The sequence below is a fragment of the Carassius auratus genome, chromosome 50, assembly GCF_003368295.1.
Source record: "Carassius auratus strain Wakin chromosome 50, ASM336829v1, whole genome shotgun sequence".
NCBI lineage: Eukaryota > Metazoa > Chordata > Actinopteri > Cypriniformes > Cyprinidae > Carassius > Carassius auratus.
Genome location: NC_039292.1, coordinates 3627640 through 3644901, shown reverse-complemented (window position 1 = coordinate 3644901; position 17262 = coordinate 3627640). Strand labels below are relative to the sequence as shown.

Here is a 17262-nt window from a genome sequence, read left to right as displayed (position 1 = left end):
TATGAATATAGTCCCTGAAGCATAGGTTTTATTAGCTTACAATAATAATAAATAAATAAACATTATAGGCACAAATACAAATTTACTTTTAGAAATTGTTTTTGAAAAATATGGTGTTATTGTTTTGGCAAGCTTAAATTAAAACTTCTATGAAACCTTGTGTGATATTCCTTTAAAATAATGTTTTAGTATATCTTTTTTTTAAGTATATTTTACTAAGCAATCCCTAACATAATTTCTTTGAGTTAGACCAAACTTTTATTTTGGTGGGTTGTAGACAGAGTTTCTATGTTTTTTAATTAACTATTATTATTAGCTATTAGGCCTACTTGAAGTATAGCATACTCTTCTGTGCAATAGTACTATATTTCTGTTTGAATTTCTTCAAGTTATACCGAAATTTAATTTTGACAGGTTGTCGTAAAGACATTGCCGTTTTTGTCAGTCTGTGTATACGATACGAATGAATGACGATAGTTTTATCAAATGAAATTGTGAAATCCTCTCAGCGCGCTGACGTGCACATGTGTAGCATACATCATGCGTCAATATAGTGAAGAGCTGAAAACACCACGCGTGCTTCAGTGTGTGTGTGTGTGTGTGTGTGTGTGTAGTAGAAGAGCACACATTCCCAGAGACGTGTATAACAACACTTTCAGGGCCGCTGCTGGCCAAATGTGTGCCCTAAGCAGGATTGTATTGTTGTGCCCCCCTTCCTCAAATATGATGGAAAAAAACACCTACTATAGGGGTGAAAAAAGAACTTTAATCAAATAAAAAACTTAATGAATAAATTGTATTATTTACAAATCACAATTGTAGCTCTCGACATTTACCTGTGGCTATACCTTTATTATGACTCTAATTTATTTTATAGTCTCAAGCATTCAGAAATCATTCAAAAGGAAATTAAGCAGTTTTACTATGATAAAACAAACCATGGTTTATTTTTGTAAGGGTTGTGATATGCACGTTTTTTTTTGTAGAAGAAATTATTAAGCCTGTGTCATCTATAGCAAAAAGGTGGCCAAAAATTAAAGAGTAAGTGAATATTTCAATTAAATGTTTGGTCAGTAGCCTAAACAAGGATTTGATTGTCCTGTAAGTGTAACAGCAGCAATCACATGGCATTTGTAATAACATGTACATAAATTGTTTATTTTGTATTTGCCTACATTATGTATTTAAACAGTGTTATTATTAACCAATCATTATTGCCTCATTATTTTTTTATATAATGCATTTTAAGTCATTTTAAAGGCTATTGATGGCTTAGGTCTGTTTTTATAGCAACAACAACAACAAAAATTACAGTATATTAATAATTTGTAAATTATTATTTGAAGTAACAAAACCATGGTTAATTTTCGTAAGGGAACCTGAAAAAAAAAAAAACCTTTCACAGGAATTTGCCTGAAAGTGATAAACGGGCCTCGTTTTTACCTAAATGATTTATGATTTATACTTTATAAGGTGTGCATTGTAACTGACACCTAAATGATCACATTACAATTGTTTTATGACTGCAAGTCTTTCTCCTCAAATGCTATTGAGCTTCAAATTTGCGTTTGAGACCATGTGAAAGAGTAGCATAATTTACATATGATTTACAGATAATTTTAATAAATATCAAACATTTAATACAATTGTACATTATAGCTGACACCTACATGAACAATTACAGTTGTTTTTATGACTATAAGTCATTCTCTTCAAATGCTACTGACGTTAGAAAAGTGTATACCAATATCGCATGTAACTTTAAATTGAGACTCGTCCAACGTCCAATGTCAAGGCAACTTTATGTCAGTTTTTTTTTTTTTACTTTTATTTTTCTTTTCGCTTCGCTGGATTGCTGATGTAGCTACTCTACCCGGGCATAGATGTTCATCCATCATGAATGAACATTCAACGGCAAACATGAGGTGCGAGCGGTGGCGAGCACGGATGGGAGAATTAAGTTTTTTTTTTTTTGAGCAACTGGGATGGTGCCCCCTCTGGGAGTTGGTGCCCTACTCTGCGTGTATGGAGCGACGGTACTGAACACCTTTAATATTGCAGACACTAGTCCATATCGAGATTTGATTAAATGCTCTACTTTTGATTTATTCATAAAAAAATGGCCGAATTCCGTTACGTTCTGCTTAGCAAGTTCCATTTCCGCGATTCAATCCCTGTCGCTTTTCAAACACAAACGGGTGAATTTATGAATGAAAGTGTGAACGTTCTGACACAAAACGAAGTTGTTACGTATCATCAAGCTTTTTAAAAGTGGGTAACTATGTTTGACAGGTGCAATATTTGAAAATAGAAAATTATTAATTTATTTTTTAAATTACATTTATATCTGAATACTATATGTCAGAGTTCAAAGCGGGTTCGCGAATCATTTGAGTCAGTTCGGGAGTTCAGAGCGGGATCGCGAATCATTTGAGTCAGTTCGGGAGTTTGGAGCGGATTCGCGAATCATTTGAGTCAGTTTGGGTATCGCGAATCATTTGAATCAGTTCGGGAGTTCGTAGCGAGATCGCGAATCATTTGAGTCAGTTATGGGGATCGCAAATCATTTGAGTCAGTTTGGGAGTTCGGAGCGGGATCGCGAATCATTAGTCAGTTCGGGAGTTCGGAGCGGGTTCGCGAATCATTTGAGTCAGTTTGGGGATCGCGAATCATTTGAATCAGTTCGGGAGTTCGTAGCGGGATCGCGAATTATTTGAGTCAGTTATGGGGATCGCGAATCATTTGAGTCAGTTTGGGAGTTCGGAGCGGGATAGCGAAACATTTGAGTCAGTTCGGGAGTTCGGAGCGGGTTCGCGAATCATTTGAGTCAGTTTGGGGATCGCAAATCATTTGAATCAGTTCGGGAGTTCGGAGCGGCTTCGCGGATCATTTGAATCAATTCGAGAGTTCGGAGCGGGTTCCCGAATCATTTGAATCAGTTCGGGAGTTTGTAGCGGGTTCGCGAATCATTTGAGTCAGTTCGGGAGTTCAAAGCGGGTTCGCGAATCATTTGAGTCAGTTTGGGGAACGCAAATCATTTGAATCAGTTCGGGAGTTCGGAGAGGCATCACGAATCACGAAAGATTCGTGCTGGTAAATTTTCAAATTGGCCATAACCTTTAATTCGTTGCTGCCAACTGGGGTGGCAGCAGGGGTGGCAAGGCTTTCTTTTAGGGTGGCATTTGCCCTATGCAGATCCGCCCCTGAAATGCACCAACATATTTGTTTTGAAATGCTTCAGACTGTTTTCGCTTGTAAATAGTGTTGAATCTGTGCTTATTTCTCTCCTGAGTCAAACAAGACAACTTTTTCACTAAAGAAAGCAATATTATGTATAGAAGACGAAAGCAATTAGGAGTAAAAAAATGTCTTGATGGATTTGTTTCTTATAAACATGAATCTTTTGGCTTCACATAACATTAACTGATTGTGTGGATTACTTGGATTATTGTGATGCTTTTATCAGCTGTTTGGCTCTCATTCTGACGGCACCCATTCACTGCAGAGGATCCATTGGTGAGCAAGTGATGTAATGCTACATTTCTCCAAATCTGAAGAAGACACAAACTCCTCTACATCTTGGATGGCCTGAGGGTGAGTAATATATTCATGAGTAATATGAATGGCCTGAGGGTGAGTAATAAATATTCAGCAAGTTTTCATATTTGGGTGAACTATCCCTTTAGATTGTTATGCTGTGTTCACACCAAACGCGAATAGAGCGTCTGGCGCGAATGATTTCAATGTTAAGTCAATGCAAAGGCGCGTTTACGCGCGTCTGGAGGTCTCGCGGCGCGAATGGGGCGTTAAGCGCGGCGCGGAAGACGCGAATTCGCCTCATTCGCGCGTCTAGTTCGCGCGAATGACGCGAATTGACGCGCGAATAGGGCGTTTCGCGCGAAACGCGCGTTAAGCGCGAAGGTGCTTTTTGTGCATTTAGCGTTTGACGCGAATTCGCGTCTGCCGCCCGAGTTGAAAAATTTCAACTTTGGCGTCAATTCGCGCCGCGTTAACCAATCAGGAGCCTGCTAGGAGTCACTCATTCAACAGTATGTTCCTGCAGCCTCCGGTTGTGCAGGAATACCCTTCTCCACTCATTCAACAAGGAGGAACGACAGATGTTGTCAGTGAGCAGTCAACCGGAGCTATATGACAAAATTACATATTTCTATAGAGACAGGAATAAAAAGGACATATATGTATATAAAAAACATATTAATAAATAAATTGAATAAAGGCCAATTGATAAGAAACGTTTCATTTTACCCCAAACGAATTATATTTTATCTTGAACCACTAAAGAGACATCAGAGCCAGCGGCAAATGTCAGAAGGTCTAGCCGAGCCGAGGCTGCTCTCGGCGGATACATGATGACGGAGCTCCCGCTGGTCGCATGGAGCTCATCTCCGAGATCGGCGAAACACATTTTTTTAAATAGACGCTGTCATTATAAATAAACCACATATCTGAGTTTAAAACAACTACATTCTCGCCTGAAATACTTTTAAAACTACATTTCATGACACAGTAACAGTAATATTTTGAAAATTATCCGAATAAAAATGGCGGTTGAAAATGCTGCGTGAACTCAGCTGGCAGAAGCCCCCCCATGACGCGAATTCGCGTCTGTTGTGAAGTTAATTCCACGCGCGAATGAAGCGAATTACTCGCGCGAATGAAGCGAATGATCTCAAAATGGTCAAGCGGCAAACTAGACGCGGTAGACGCGAATTTGACGCTCTATTCGCGTTTGGTGTGAACACAGCATTAGATAATGCCGAGAAGGATTTCTGTTGTGGGACTGGACAAAATTTACATCTTACAAAGGGATACAGGCAGTTTTTTCTTGGTTACTCTAATCAGTCTCACAAACAAAAGCATGAAAATTCTGCATTAAAACACGAAACATTATATACTCATGAAAAGTGCTTATATGAACCATACCTAGATGTGAGGACAGAGTGAAATGACAGGGCAGATGTCGTCCCTCATGAGTGCTGGGGTCTCCAGTCTTTCTCAGCCACTCCACAGCTGCGTCTCCATGGACACCAGCTGGCCAACCACATCCAGCAGGGGGAGGGGCCAGAGAGAGTGTAGATCACCAGCTGACACACTCACTCAAGCACATCAAATCCAGCAGATCAGTGACGTCAGAATGTTGACACACGTGATCAAGCATTAGTTATGAACTAGTAACTCACCATCTGACCACATGTCTCTTCCTGGGAAAACTCTCATATGTGTAATTAATGATAATTACTTTAGTATCACTGATATACCAATATAGTGTTTTTTATTTCGTTTTTTTTTATTTTTATTTTTTTATTTTTTTGTTTTTGTCATTTGATTAATCTTTGTTTTTTATGTCTATAATTTATTTTTGTTTATTATTTTTTAGTTATTTTAGTAGGCAACTTATGTTTAAGTTAACATTTACTTTATTTAAAAAATGGTTTTGCTCAATTAACCGTTATAACCCTGGTTCACTTGCATGGTTAAATACAATTGAACAGAAGAATTAAATTAAGTTTAATGTTTTCTGTGTAGTAGCCCAGTAAGGCCTACCGTGTTTACAAACTGTAAAAAGTCATAAAGAGTCACTAATTTATTCAGGATTAAATAGAGTATATCTATTATACTTGAGGTTTTAAGAAGGTCTGTTATTTTTACACACATTTCATAAAAAGTAAATAAAATAATAACAATATTATTATTATTTATATTATCTGAGGAGACCTGCTGGAAATTATCCTATAGCGCCATCTGCTGATGCTTACAAAATACATTGTGTTACAATTTAGAATGGGCTACCATTTGTCCATTTTCTAAGGGAAAAACATATTTTCTAATTACTTTTTTATATAAGAGGAGACTAAACATGCATTTATTTGCACATGTAGTTGATATTATATTCACATATTAATTTGGCAGGTGTTTCCTTTTATCAAAACGACTTGGATGTGATATGAATATTTTGTGCATGAACATAAAATATTCCAGTAGCATTAATATTACCTGATAAGAACTTTTCTAATGAAGGATAACTTTACCTATCCAGTAGACTACAACTTTAAGTAGCAGAGAGCTGCTGTTTAGTGTGAATTAAGTCATTGATCTGTACTAACTGATAACAAATATACCAAGTCTGATGTCTTACCTGTTATTAAAACTGGGCGGGAGCTGAAAGCCACCCAGAAACTACCGAGCATCATTACAGAGCCTCAAACCATGCGGAAGGACAAGATTGTCCCTCAGTTCTCTCAGATCGGCTGCATATAGACGTCTGCTGCTGCAGAGGGTAATTTCAGTTTGTGGGTGTTTATGTGTGTGATCCTCCCTAATGTGGTTGTGCTCAAACCACGGGAGCTAAAACCCTCCTGCTAAAAGGAGAAGAATCTTACTGAAACTCTAATGAAGGAACAGCAGAAGAAAACAGAAGCTGTGATACAAAAAATCTATTTCAGAACAATACAGAGTTTTCCACAAGAGCTTATCACTGCTGTCCTTGAGCACAGTAACTAACCCGGGGCTGCTGCATGGGGACAGTGCCTGTAATAAGTGCACTGTAAATAGCCTCAGATAAAAGTGTCTAATTTTTGGACATGTTAGCATGCATGTTGCGTTACAAAACTGCTAGAAACCCTGAAGTTGCAGAGTTTTAGATGCCAGAGAATTAGACTTTAGCTGGAAACAACAAAGTCGATAACCTTGCAGAAGATCTGACTCTTAATTTACACTTTTGTACAGTTTTTTAACCAATGATCTTATTGCACATGTTCTCCTCACTTTCTTTCCCTGGAAAGACTGCCAACAAGTAAAGTCAAATCATATTTTACATATGCCATATTGTGATTAGTCAGTGTATTTGCCTATAAAGGATGAAAAAAACATTATGAATATTGGGGGTAAAATTTCTATATAATTTTTTACTTTGTATATAAAGTTTTTTTTAAGCATATATATATATATATATATATATATATATATATACACATATATATATATATATATATATATACACACACACACACACACACACACACACACACACACACACACACACACATGTACAGGTGATGGTCACATAATTAGAATATCATCAAAAAGATTTATTTCACAAATTCCATTCAAAAAGTGAAATTTGTACATTATATTCATTAATTACACATATACTTATGATTATAATGATATAATGATATTATGATATCATTCATTATATAATTCAAATGTTTATTTCTTTTGCATTACTGCAATGAGAATTGGGAGGACAAATTTGCTTAATTTTCATAAATTTAATATTTTTATTTTCTTTTAAATTTGATATAAATTACCCAGACATGTTCTTGACGTTTCATGAGATTCACCCCAAATTGCCTGTTTATTAATAAAAAGAATAATAGCATGACAAAGCCATATCTTTACAGATGTAATATTAAATCTACATGTGAACATCAAAGACCTCTGAGATTTAATTGATAGATCAAATGAAGAATCAGCAAAAGTCCACACACACACGAGAAATAGTCATCCGACTGACAGGCAGAGACAGGCCTACATGTGTGTGTGTGTGTGTGTGTGTATGTTAACTGCTCTTTAATTGAGTCCCTCCACATCTGTGTCCACTCTGTATCCTGACTGAAATAGAAGGGGAGTGAAGGCTGGCAAACAGCTCTGTCATTTAAATGACGAAAATAGCAGTAGAGCTGGGAGGGTCAACCGCTGTAAGCACAGCCGAACATTACAGAGACACATGAGAACTAAACCACAGCATCACTTCAGTCTCTCTAACAGGAGAAACAAGCTCTCAGAAAACCTCACAGCAACATCAAGTCATGTTAACCTGCTCCTCATAACCAACAAACGTCCCTACTGAAAAAACAAAACAAAAAAAACAAGTTTACATGATTTATGCTGGTCTTCTACCCAGGACAAGCTAATTTAAGATTGTGTTCCAGCTGAAAAGCGGCCAAAAAAGATTAGCCTGACAAGACCAGGAGAGCAGTAAAAGGATTTCTCAGCTGGGAATTTTATACATCCCTACACTATTAATAAAGGACTTTTGTGCCTGCAAAATTCACCAACGTGACCGCCTTTAATTATTTTATCCCACTGGTGACATAAATCTGTTCAAAGAGACTCATGTGGAAAAATATTGAGGACATTAAATATTTTATTAAATACAGTTGAGCCAATTAACTTCACACAATAGAACTGGGTAGATATGAGTACACTAACATTAATTATGAAAAAGAAAAAAACAAATCTAAATAATAATCATTTCATCACACAGAAACTGGTGATGTGGAGAGAGGGGGAACAGTCCAGAAGGTTTGCAGGAGCTTGTGTTGGTGGGATTGTTCGAGTCGCTCTGTCTACCTGCTGAAGAGCTTCATGAAGCTCTGGAATCCGTCTTCACCAAAGAAATCAAACGTTCCCTCTGAGCTGCCCAGATGAACCACGAGCAGGACCAGCAGACCCAACACCAGCAGAGGAATCAGCAGATTCCAGCCCGATGCCAGAATGTTGTACCACTTGGCCTTGTCTGAGCATTCCTGTGCTGCACGCAGGTCGCCCAAAGTCTTCTGATCTCGAGCCTGAAAACACACAGACGCAAAATGGAAATGAGTCATGCTTTTACAATCAAGGTTCTTCAATGGTTCCTTGCATTAGGTCCAGCAAAAATCTTTCTAGCCTTATTTACTAAACAGCTCTTTTAGAAATGCAGATTCTGTATTCACAGCAATGGTTTCGTGAAGAACCAATAGATGGGAAAGTATCTTTAGATTACTAAAATGTTCTTCACACGGTCAAAAATATGGTTCCTTTAAGAACTGTTCACTGAAAGGTGCTTTGGTAAACCTCAGATGGTTCTCTGGAACCTTTATGTTTTTAAGCTGTGCATCTCATCTCTGTAGGGTTCTTGAGCTGCTTTATGGTTCATTGGAGATCAAAAAGTTCTTGTTAGTTCCTTAGATGGCGTTTTTGGTTTCTCTTTAAAGCATCAAATAGAGAACACCTTGACGATCTTCTACAGGACTTTTTAAATTTCTGTTTAGAATCTTGATGCTCCATCGTGTCATCCAGGAATATTTCTGAACAGGTTTGAAAGCCACAAAGACATTGGTGTTTGAGCTCACCTTGATGGAGTAGATCAGGGCCATGAATCCCAGGCAGCAGAAGTTGACGTAAAGAGTGTTACAGAGCGACCAGATCAGGTAGTCGTTTGGTGGCTTCTTGCCCGCATGGCTCATGTTGACCACCGTGGAGCCGCCAGCCTTACGGCCGGACTTACAGTTAGTGAGCGGCGTGCAGTCATTCATGTAGTTGTATGTGGCGTTATCCATCCTTGGAGGTCAGGGGTTGAAACTCCTGGGAGAACCTGAAGAGGAACTACTGAGGAGAAAGATCAGGACACTTCTTATACACACTGCAGATAGGTGGAGTCAGAGACAGAGCGATGGAGAGAGAGGACAGTCATTATGTGGTTGCTGCTGCAGAGATCAGGGCAGGGTGCTGCTTCTATACATGGACCACTTTCAACAAAACCGCTAGGTTTGTCAAAAACGCATGGTTATCATTTTAGCAGACTGTGTTATTAAAGAATTTGAAATAAATATAAATGCCTAAAAATTCATTAATAAAACTTTAAACTTCTTAGTGGGTTACAAATGTTACGTTACTAGATGTCTGATGCATTGTTTTTTTAGGGGCAAGTAAGAGTGTTTCACCTTTTTCTTTAGATGGTAAACTACAGAGAAGAGTTTTAAAAGGATAGAAATGTGGATGGGATGCAAGCTGTACAAGAACCTGCATTTTAATTGGAGCACCAAAGCTCAAATGTTTAGGAAACGTGCGCTACAGCTGTACATAAAAAAAAAAAAACTTATTACATTCATTTTGGTCACCACTGTGTCCTGTTAGAAAATATTAGGCTCTGGGGTTCCTGTGATAGAAAATGGCGCCACCTACAGTGGAAGCACTTACAAAAACCAAAATTACAGAAGTTATCTAACCTTTTCTTTCTTTAAACAGACTGTTCCAAAATCCCAAATAAATAAATAATAATATTAAAAAAATGCAATATTTATAGTCTTCCAGAGCCATGCAGTTTGTCCATCTTGAGGGAGGAACAAATAATAATCTTGAATAAACTAAATTATATTAAAACTTTTGACCTCCATTGTAGCTTTCAAACCTCATGCCTGCAAGAAGTCAAATTTAAAAGTCATGGCAATGTGAATTTAGTGAATTTCCTGAAAATTCTGGCTTTTAAAAAGTGAGTAAAACAACAAGGACAATTTTTTTTTAAGAATGAAAAAGCAACCAGGATTTCTAAAATGAACCCAAAACTCAGTCATAGAGAACAAATATCCAGTTTTATTAATTAAAAATGTCAAAAGATGTTACATTCGCAATATCAGAACTGAATTATATTCTGTTAAGGCAAAAGGGACGGAAAGAGTTCATTTCTCTTATTTAAAATTAAACGGCATTAGTATCCAAGATATAAAGAAAAAAAATCAAACTATCAAAAGGCTCACATATTGTTAATGTTAAACACCTATGTTGTTCGTTCTCAAATTATTATTTGCTACATTTTGCATACAATCAAAATGCAGAAATAGGCTGATAGTTTAGGATTAGCTCAAACTTGCATATTCAAAGGCCTCAATTTGGTTTGACGGCATTAATCATGATTAAGGAATCAGTGCTGCATTTGCTAATATCACTTATGTTGTGAACTGGCCATATTAGATATGATTTCTGTATTTTTCCAGTACGCAAGGAATGAATTAAACATCATGACTCTATATCACACTCTATAAGAGAATGAATGTGTTTGTGTGTTTGTGTGTGTGTGTGTGTGTGTGTATGCAAAGAGCACTCTGAAATCACATCTTAGAAGCTGCAGCCACAGCGGACGGTCCACCACGAGAATAAACATGAATAGTGTTCTGGAGAGATAAAGACAGAGAAAATAATGATCAAATAAAGCGTATTGCCACCACAGAATAAAATTAATTAGTTCTGACTGTTCATCTTGCAATTCTGACTTTATTTCCTCATAACTCTGCATGTCTACAGGTCACGTGTCTAAAAATGCACAGGAAAAAATAGAATTGCAAGATAAACTAATAATTCAGAGAGAGATAACAACGTGAGAAAAAAAATCCTTTTGCCCCAAATAAGCTTTCTATATTTTAGTACCATTAAAATGCTATTATAATTTTTGTCATATTTTGAATTTGTACATTTAGGTTAATTTTGAAGCATATACAGTATTTTTTTTAAACGTATAGTATTATAATGTTTTATTTCAGCTTTTTATATTTTCATTGAGTTAACTATTTCAAGCAACTTTTTTTATGGTTTTACTCATAGTTATAATAATGAAACTTACTAATTAACTATAACTATTATGATAAAATGCTGTAAAAATATCTTCAAAACTGTAAATAATAGATTATTGAAGTACATTTACCAAGAAAATTCTATTGTAGTCTTTAATCAATTTTTTTGTACTTAATTGTAAAATTGACTAGTAACATGAATGTGTGTGAGGCTGACTGAATGTTTTCTACCTTTTTCCCTTCAGCGTTGTATTTATCCAGGAGACTTTGAACGCGAGTGCCGTAATCGGGGTGAACGGCCATCAGGTTTTCCACCTGCAAAAATCACATAAATCCATCTGAATCATTCGGAACCAAATGTTTTTTTTTTCTAGACATGTTCATATATTCCTGAAAAACTGCTAATGATAAGTTTGACTAGTTTTCATGAGATTTATGATAGCAAAACATCTCACTGTACCAAGAACAAAACATCTCACTGTACCAAGAACAAAACATCATACCGTGCGTTTCTGAATAAACAGTTGAGCTCCTTTCAGATGGCCGGCCATGTTCTGACACAGACGCTCTCGCTCGGCTTCGTTCAACACCTCCGTGAAGAACGTGCGCACCTGCAGAACGCATCAGTGCATCAGAACTCACTATACTTGTGATTATTCATACACAGACGCACACACGTTCACCAACAAACCTGGGCCACATTATCATCGTCTGCGCTGTTGTATCGGTCCACATCAGGAGACACTTTACACTTGGACTCCATGAAGCACGGCTGGGTCTCAGGAGCACTGAAGCTGTTTGGGAAGTAGTTAGGAGCCCCCCCTGCAGGACAGGAGAGGAACTAGTGTCGTTTTGCCACAACAAGAGGTTAATAAAAAAATGTAATGCCCAATGAAATGCATGTTTGGTTCACATGTCTTGAACAATGCAACATCTGTTTGGAATGTCATTTGACTCACTTTTAAGAGACTAATACCAGCTGTAACTCAAAACCAAACACAGCATTGGACATCCCGTGTTTGGAGTGTGTGTTACTCACCCTGGTTGTCGTACATGCACATGGGTCCGTCTCTCTGGTAGTTTGCCACTCGGGTGCGGTAGGGGCAGTTGACGGGCAGCTGGAGGTAATTCGCTCCGAGCCGATGCCTATGTGTGTCTGGATAAGAGAAAAGACGCCCCTGTGGCGACAAAATTGAGTAATTGCAGTATTTAGTCAGTCTAGCCATTCTTGCTATTAGTTATTAGTCACTGATGGTTTAATCCAAAGTGATTTACAGGATGCTTACTAAAAATGTGGAGAGCTTAAGTGTCTTGCTCAAGGACAAAATAGTGAACAAGCATCCTTTTGTGCATTTTAAACTTGTGCAAACGAACTTATGAAATGTGTCTGGCTGGGTTGCTTAATAAGTTTTGTGACACATTAGTACAAACACACCTGCAGCATCTTGTCCGGGCTGGGCTCAATGCCAGGCGGCATGTTACTGGGATCAAACGCCAGCTGCTCGACCTCAGCGAAATAGTTGAGAGGGTTTCGGTTCAACACAAAGCGTCCCACAGGAATCAGAGGGAAGTCTTTATGGGGCCACACCTGAAAGATACAAAGCCAGTTATTCAGATAGACACACCTACATCTCAATCTTTATTATGAAGAACTAGTTATTTCATCAAAACTATAAGAGAGCACAAATGGATACCTTAGTCAAATCAAAAGGATTCCACTGCCAGTTCTCCGCCTGCTCAAAGGTCATGACTTGGATGTAGAAAGTCCAGGATGGGAAGTTGCCGTTGGAGATGGCATTGTAGAGATCTCTGATGGAGTAATCCGGGTCGGAGGAAGCCAGACGGTCAGCCTCTTCAACTGGCAAATTCTTAATGCCCTGATCAGTCTGAAACACAAGAATGAGTGATAATGCAATTAATTAAAACTTGACATTGACTTTTATTATTACAACTTTTATTATTATTACTAAAGAATATAATGCAGATCAACCTAGACACTTTACATCCATGCTTTAATTCATACAGTGTAAATTTTCTTTTGTGCAGTGTTTGTTGTTGTTGTAAATGAATTGTAATACTTTAAATTGATTACATTTTAAATTGTTGATCAAATTGTTTTATGAATTAATTTCAATGCATTTGTATCAACTGAATTAATTGTGAATTAATTTCAATGCAATGCATGTATTAAATCATAAAACAGAATTCATAAAAATAAAAAAAACTGAATCTGGGATAAACTGAAATGGATTTAATGTGGGAAAGTCTTCTTGGAAACAAATAGTTATGTTTAACATATGGAATGCCTTTCTTTCTCCATTAATGATATGAAATGAATATCGTGGTAATATTTTTGGCCCTAATTAAACATCAAATGTGTTCTGTTTGTCTGTGATTTTATCACTTTGTGCTGTAGACTTTGTACACAAAGAACAGTACGTACCTTGTAGTGAAACTTGCAGTACACCGACTGACCCTGAGCGTTGACCAGCTTGAAGGTATGCGATCCATATCCGTTCATATGACGGTAGCCATCCGGAATTCCCCGATCGCTGAACAGAAAAGACACCTGCACATACGCATACATCTCCATGAGCGAGACATTCTACGGGAAACTCAAAAGTGAGCAACTTCTGCAGCTGTACCTGGTGCAACGACTCGGGACGTAAACTCCAGAAATCCCAAACCATATCCGGATCCTTCACGTGAGTCTGCGGATTCCGCTTCTGAGAGTGGATGAAGGACGGAAACTACAAACACAACACACATCGACTGTTAATACTGGGACGGGGCTCTTGATGTCACACCAGGGAGTGCGTATAGATTGTGTCTCTCACCAGTAGTGCATCCCTGATAAAAAAGATGGGGGTGTTGTTTCCTGTAAGATCCCAGTTGCCCTCATCGGTGTAGAACTTCACTGCAAATCCTCGAGGATCTCGGACGGTGTCTGCTGACCCAGACTCACCAGCTATAAACCAACAAATTCACATTTATGAAGGTGCAAAGGTGGCATTTTATACTTTTTGTAGGTATGTAAGCAAGAGCATGTTCCAGTCACAGTGTTTCTACGAAAACATCAAAACAATCGATCCATACAGAGTACAGACTCCACTATTTCAGTTCAATTCAAGGTTATTTATTTAGCGCTTTTTACGATAAAAATCATTGCAAAGCAACTTTACAGAAAACAAATTTTCTACAATGTTTGGTAGTAGCTTATCAGTTGTGACTATCAGTTTATGTGCATATGACAGAAATCAAAGACATAGTCAACCTGACCACTATCACTATTAACAGCAATTATTATATGATGTTATCACACTTAGAGCAAAATTTGTTGGTTCTGTATGTTGTTTCAGGGTTAGCATCATCCTAGGTCCTCTGAGGGGGTGACATAATCTCTTCTCAGGTGTTCTGGATCCAGAATTAAACTTGAGTAAATCCTGGTTGCCACGGGATGTAAATCCCATGGCGAAACAAATGTTGTAATATCTAAACAGAAACGTACCCACAGTGGAAAAACGAACAGCGATGGGTGTTGTCTTTCCCACATGTTCGAACACTTTGGCTTTGCTATAGCGTGTGATGTCATGGGTCACTTCAAAGTAGCCAAAAGCTCCTGTGAAGAAACAGAGAAAAGATTTAGTTTGAAGGTCATACCCTCCTTCAAATCATATACAAGCTGTAAAGTGCCCCACTACTGTCTATCCAATCAGAACACAGCTCTCACAGCACTAATACTGTCACATTAAATCAAAATGACAGCAAAACATTTATGATTACAAAATATTTCTATTTTATATAAATGCTGTTATTTTGTATTTTCTATTCATCAAGGAATCTTGAAAAAAAAACAGTTTTCATAAAAAACATGAAGCAGCACAGCAGTTTTTAAACATTGATATTAATAATAATAATAAATGTTTCTTGAGCACAACATCGGCATATCTGAATGATTTCTGAAAGAGAGAGTGAAGACTTTGCATCACAGGAATAAAATGCATGTTAAAATATATTACAAAAGAAAACATATATTTGAATTTATAATAATATTACAAAATATTACTGCTTTTTTATCAAATAAATGCAGCTTTGGTGGGCATTAGAGACTTTCAAAAACATTTTTTAAAAATCAGACCTGCTCCTTTTGCGTGCACGACTCTCTCTGGTATCCGCTCTCGGTCAAAGTGGGCCATTTCATCAGTAAAAACCACATCCTGGACCAGCAGTGGCCCGCGAGGACCCGCCGTCATTGAGTTTAACTTGTCCCCTACCGGGACTCCAGCTCCAGTGGTCAGGACATCTGGCCGCTGGGAAAATACAACAAAATGAGACAGAATAGCAACACTAAATCTAATTTTATTCACTGAACTCAGCATAATATGTATTTTAAATGATTATTCAGTAAATCCTTTGAAATCGTGTCATAATATTAGTAATACTTAAATTTAAAGATTTAATACATTTCTTATATTGCATGAATGTATTATATTAACCATTATAATAATAAAAAAATATTGAACTCGAATTGATTTAAAACTAATTTGACATCTGTCACACCTTAGACAAATTTTATAAAACTATACTGGCAAAAAATGTATATATATTATATAGGCATCTGGCCTGAAAATAGTGATTAAATAACTATAATGTTTTTTTTATCTACTTATAAAATTAAAAAAATTTAAAATAACATTTTACCTGTAGCAGAAGAAATTGAGACTATCTGTCGTAACTTCGTTAAATAAACAAAGAGAAGAAGGAAGGGCCTATCTGGCTTCTCACACGGTAACAGGTATTATAAAAATTGTATTCGAAATTTTGATTTGATGAGCGAGGTGTCAATCATGTTAATGACCAATCACATTAGAGAAGAGTGGGACGTGGCGGGGGCTCTTCCGTCTTCCGTCAAATATGCCGTTGACCCACACTTCAACTACGAATACATTTCACTTGAAATTATGTAATAAACCTTATCTGTTTTGTGCTTAATTCTGTACATTTTGACTCGCGAACCATTACAGATTCAAAACAACCAACCATGCACATAAATAAGACCGTGGAGGGGATGCAGTTTTCATTACGCAATCCAGCATCTGACTAACGTTACTGTTTTGTACAATTATATATAAATATATTGCACACTATATACCGCATTTATTCGTAACAAGTAGGCATAGGTTAACAAATAACATAAATATATGATAAATATTTACGCGATTATGCAGTCTTTTGTCACTGCATTCATAAGTATCACTTTCAGATATGAATTTCAGGGAAAAAGACGTTTTTTTAAAAAAAAAACAACGCAACACTTTAGTGTAATTTACAGACGTTTTGCACATCAAAACACGAATATATCAACAAATACTTTCGTGTTAGTGCGTTACAATCCTGCGACCCTTTGCACAATTTCTCACTGCACAATGAACCATTAAAATAAACGATTTAAAACTATTTAACGCACACAATCTCATACTAAGGATATCAAATCTCTGAATTCTGCAGCAGACCTGAGAGCCGCGGCCGTCCTTCCACAGTTTCATCTGATCCGTCGCTTTATCTCTGTCTGCCATTATTCAGCTCTTCGATGACACCCTAAACACGATACTACACTTCTGTGGACCCAAACCACGCTTTTATTTATTAAGTTCGGTAACAGTATGTTCTTTGCACGTGAACCTTACATGACCGCCACCCAACAGTATTCACCAACCTACTGACGTCAGGGTTGCCAGGTCTTCACAACAAAACCCGTCCAATTGCTACTCATAATTATCCATTAACTAAATGGGTCCCCACTCCGGGGAGAAAATACACGGTTTTGGTGGGGATCCCTGGTATAATTAGACATCCCAGGGTCTAAATATCAAGTTATTATACTTGCTTCAATCCGCGGCAACAGTGTTAA

At 37.3% G+C, this 17262-nt stretch overlaps 2 protein-coding genes across 3 annotated transcripts; both read right to left on the bottom strand.

Moving 5' to 3' along the window:
• Window positions 1-594: 594 nt before the first annotated feature.
• Window positions 595-17043, bottom strand: LOC113066677 (catalase-like). Of its 2 annotated transcripts, XM_026238631.1 has the most exons (14): window positions 16865-17043; window positions 15490-15661; window positions 14860-14970; window positions 14189-14319; window positions 13997-14101; window positions 13795-13920; window positions 13046-13237; window positions 12787-12939; window positions 12391-12529; window positions 12043-12173; window positions 11855-11962; window positions 11583-11666; window positions 10851-10955; window positions 595-612 (listed from the first exon to the last, which is right to left on the bottom strand). In XM_026238631.1, exons 1-13 carry the CDS (start codon window positions 16925-16927, stop codon window positions 10893-10895), a joined length of 1578 nt encoding a protein of 525 aa, XP_026094416.1. In that variant the 5' UTR covers window positions 16928-17043; the 3' UTR covers window positions 595-612; window positions 10851-10892. The 2 variants fall into 2 exon arrangements, with proteins under 2 accessions (XP_026094416.1, XP_026094415.1); XM_026238630.1 differs by lacking the exon at window positions 595-612 and having other exon boundaries at window positions 10355-10955.
• On the bottom strand, window positions 8303-9684 carry LOC113066678 (interferon-induced transmembrane protein 5-like). The gene is made up of 2 exons (XM_026238632.1): window positions 9138-9684; window positions 8303-8594 (listed from the first exon to the last, which is right to left on the bottom strand). Exons 1-2 carry the CDS (start codon window positions 9342-9344, stop codon window positions 8373-8375), a joined length of 429 nt encoding a protein of 142 aa, XP_026094417.1. The 5' UTR covers window positions 9345-9684; the 3' UTR covers window positions 8303-8372.
• Window positions 17044-17262: the final 219 nt, after the last annotated feature.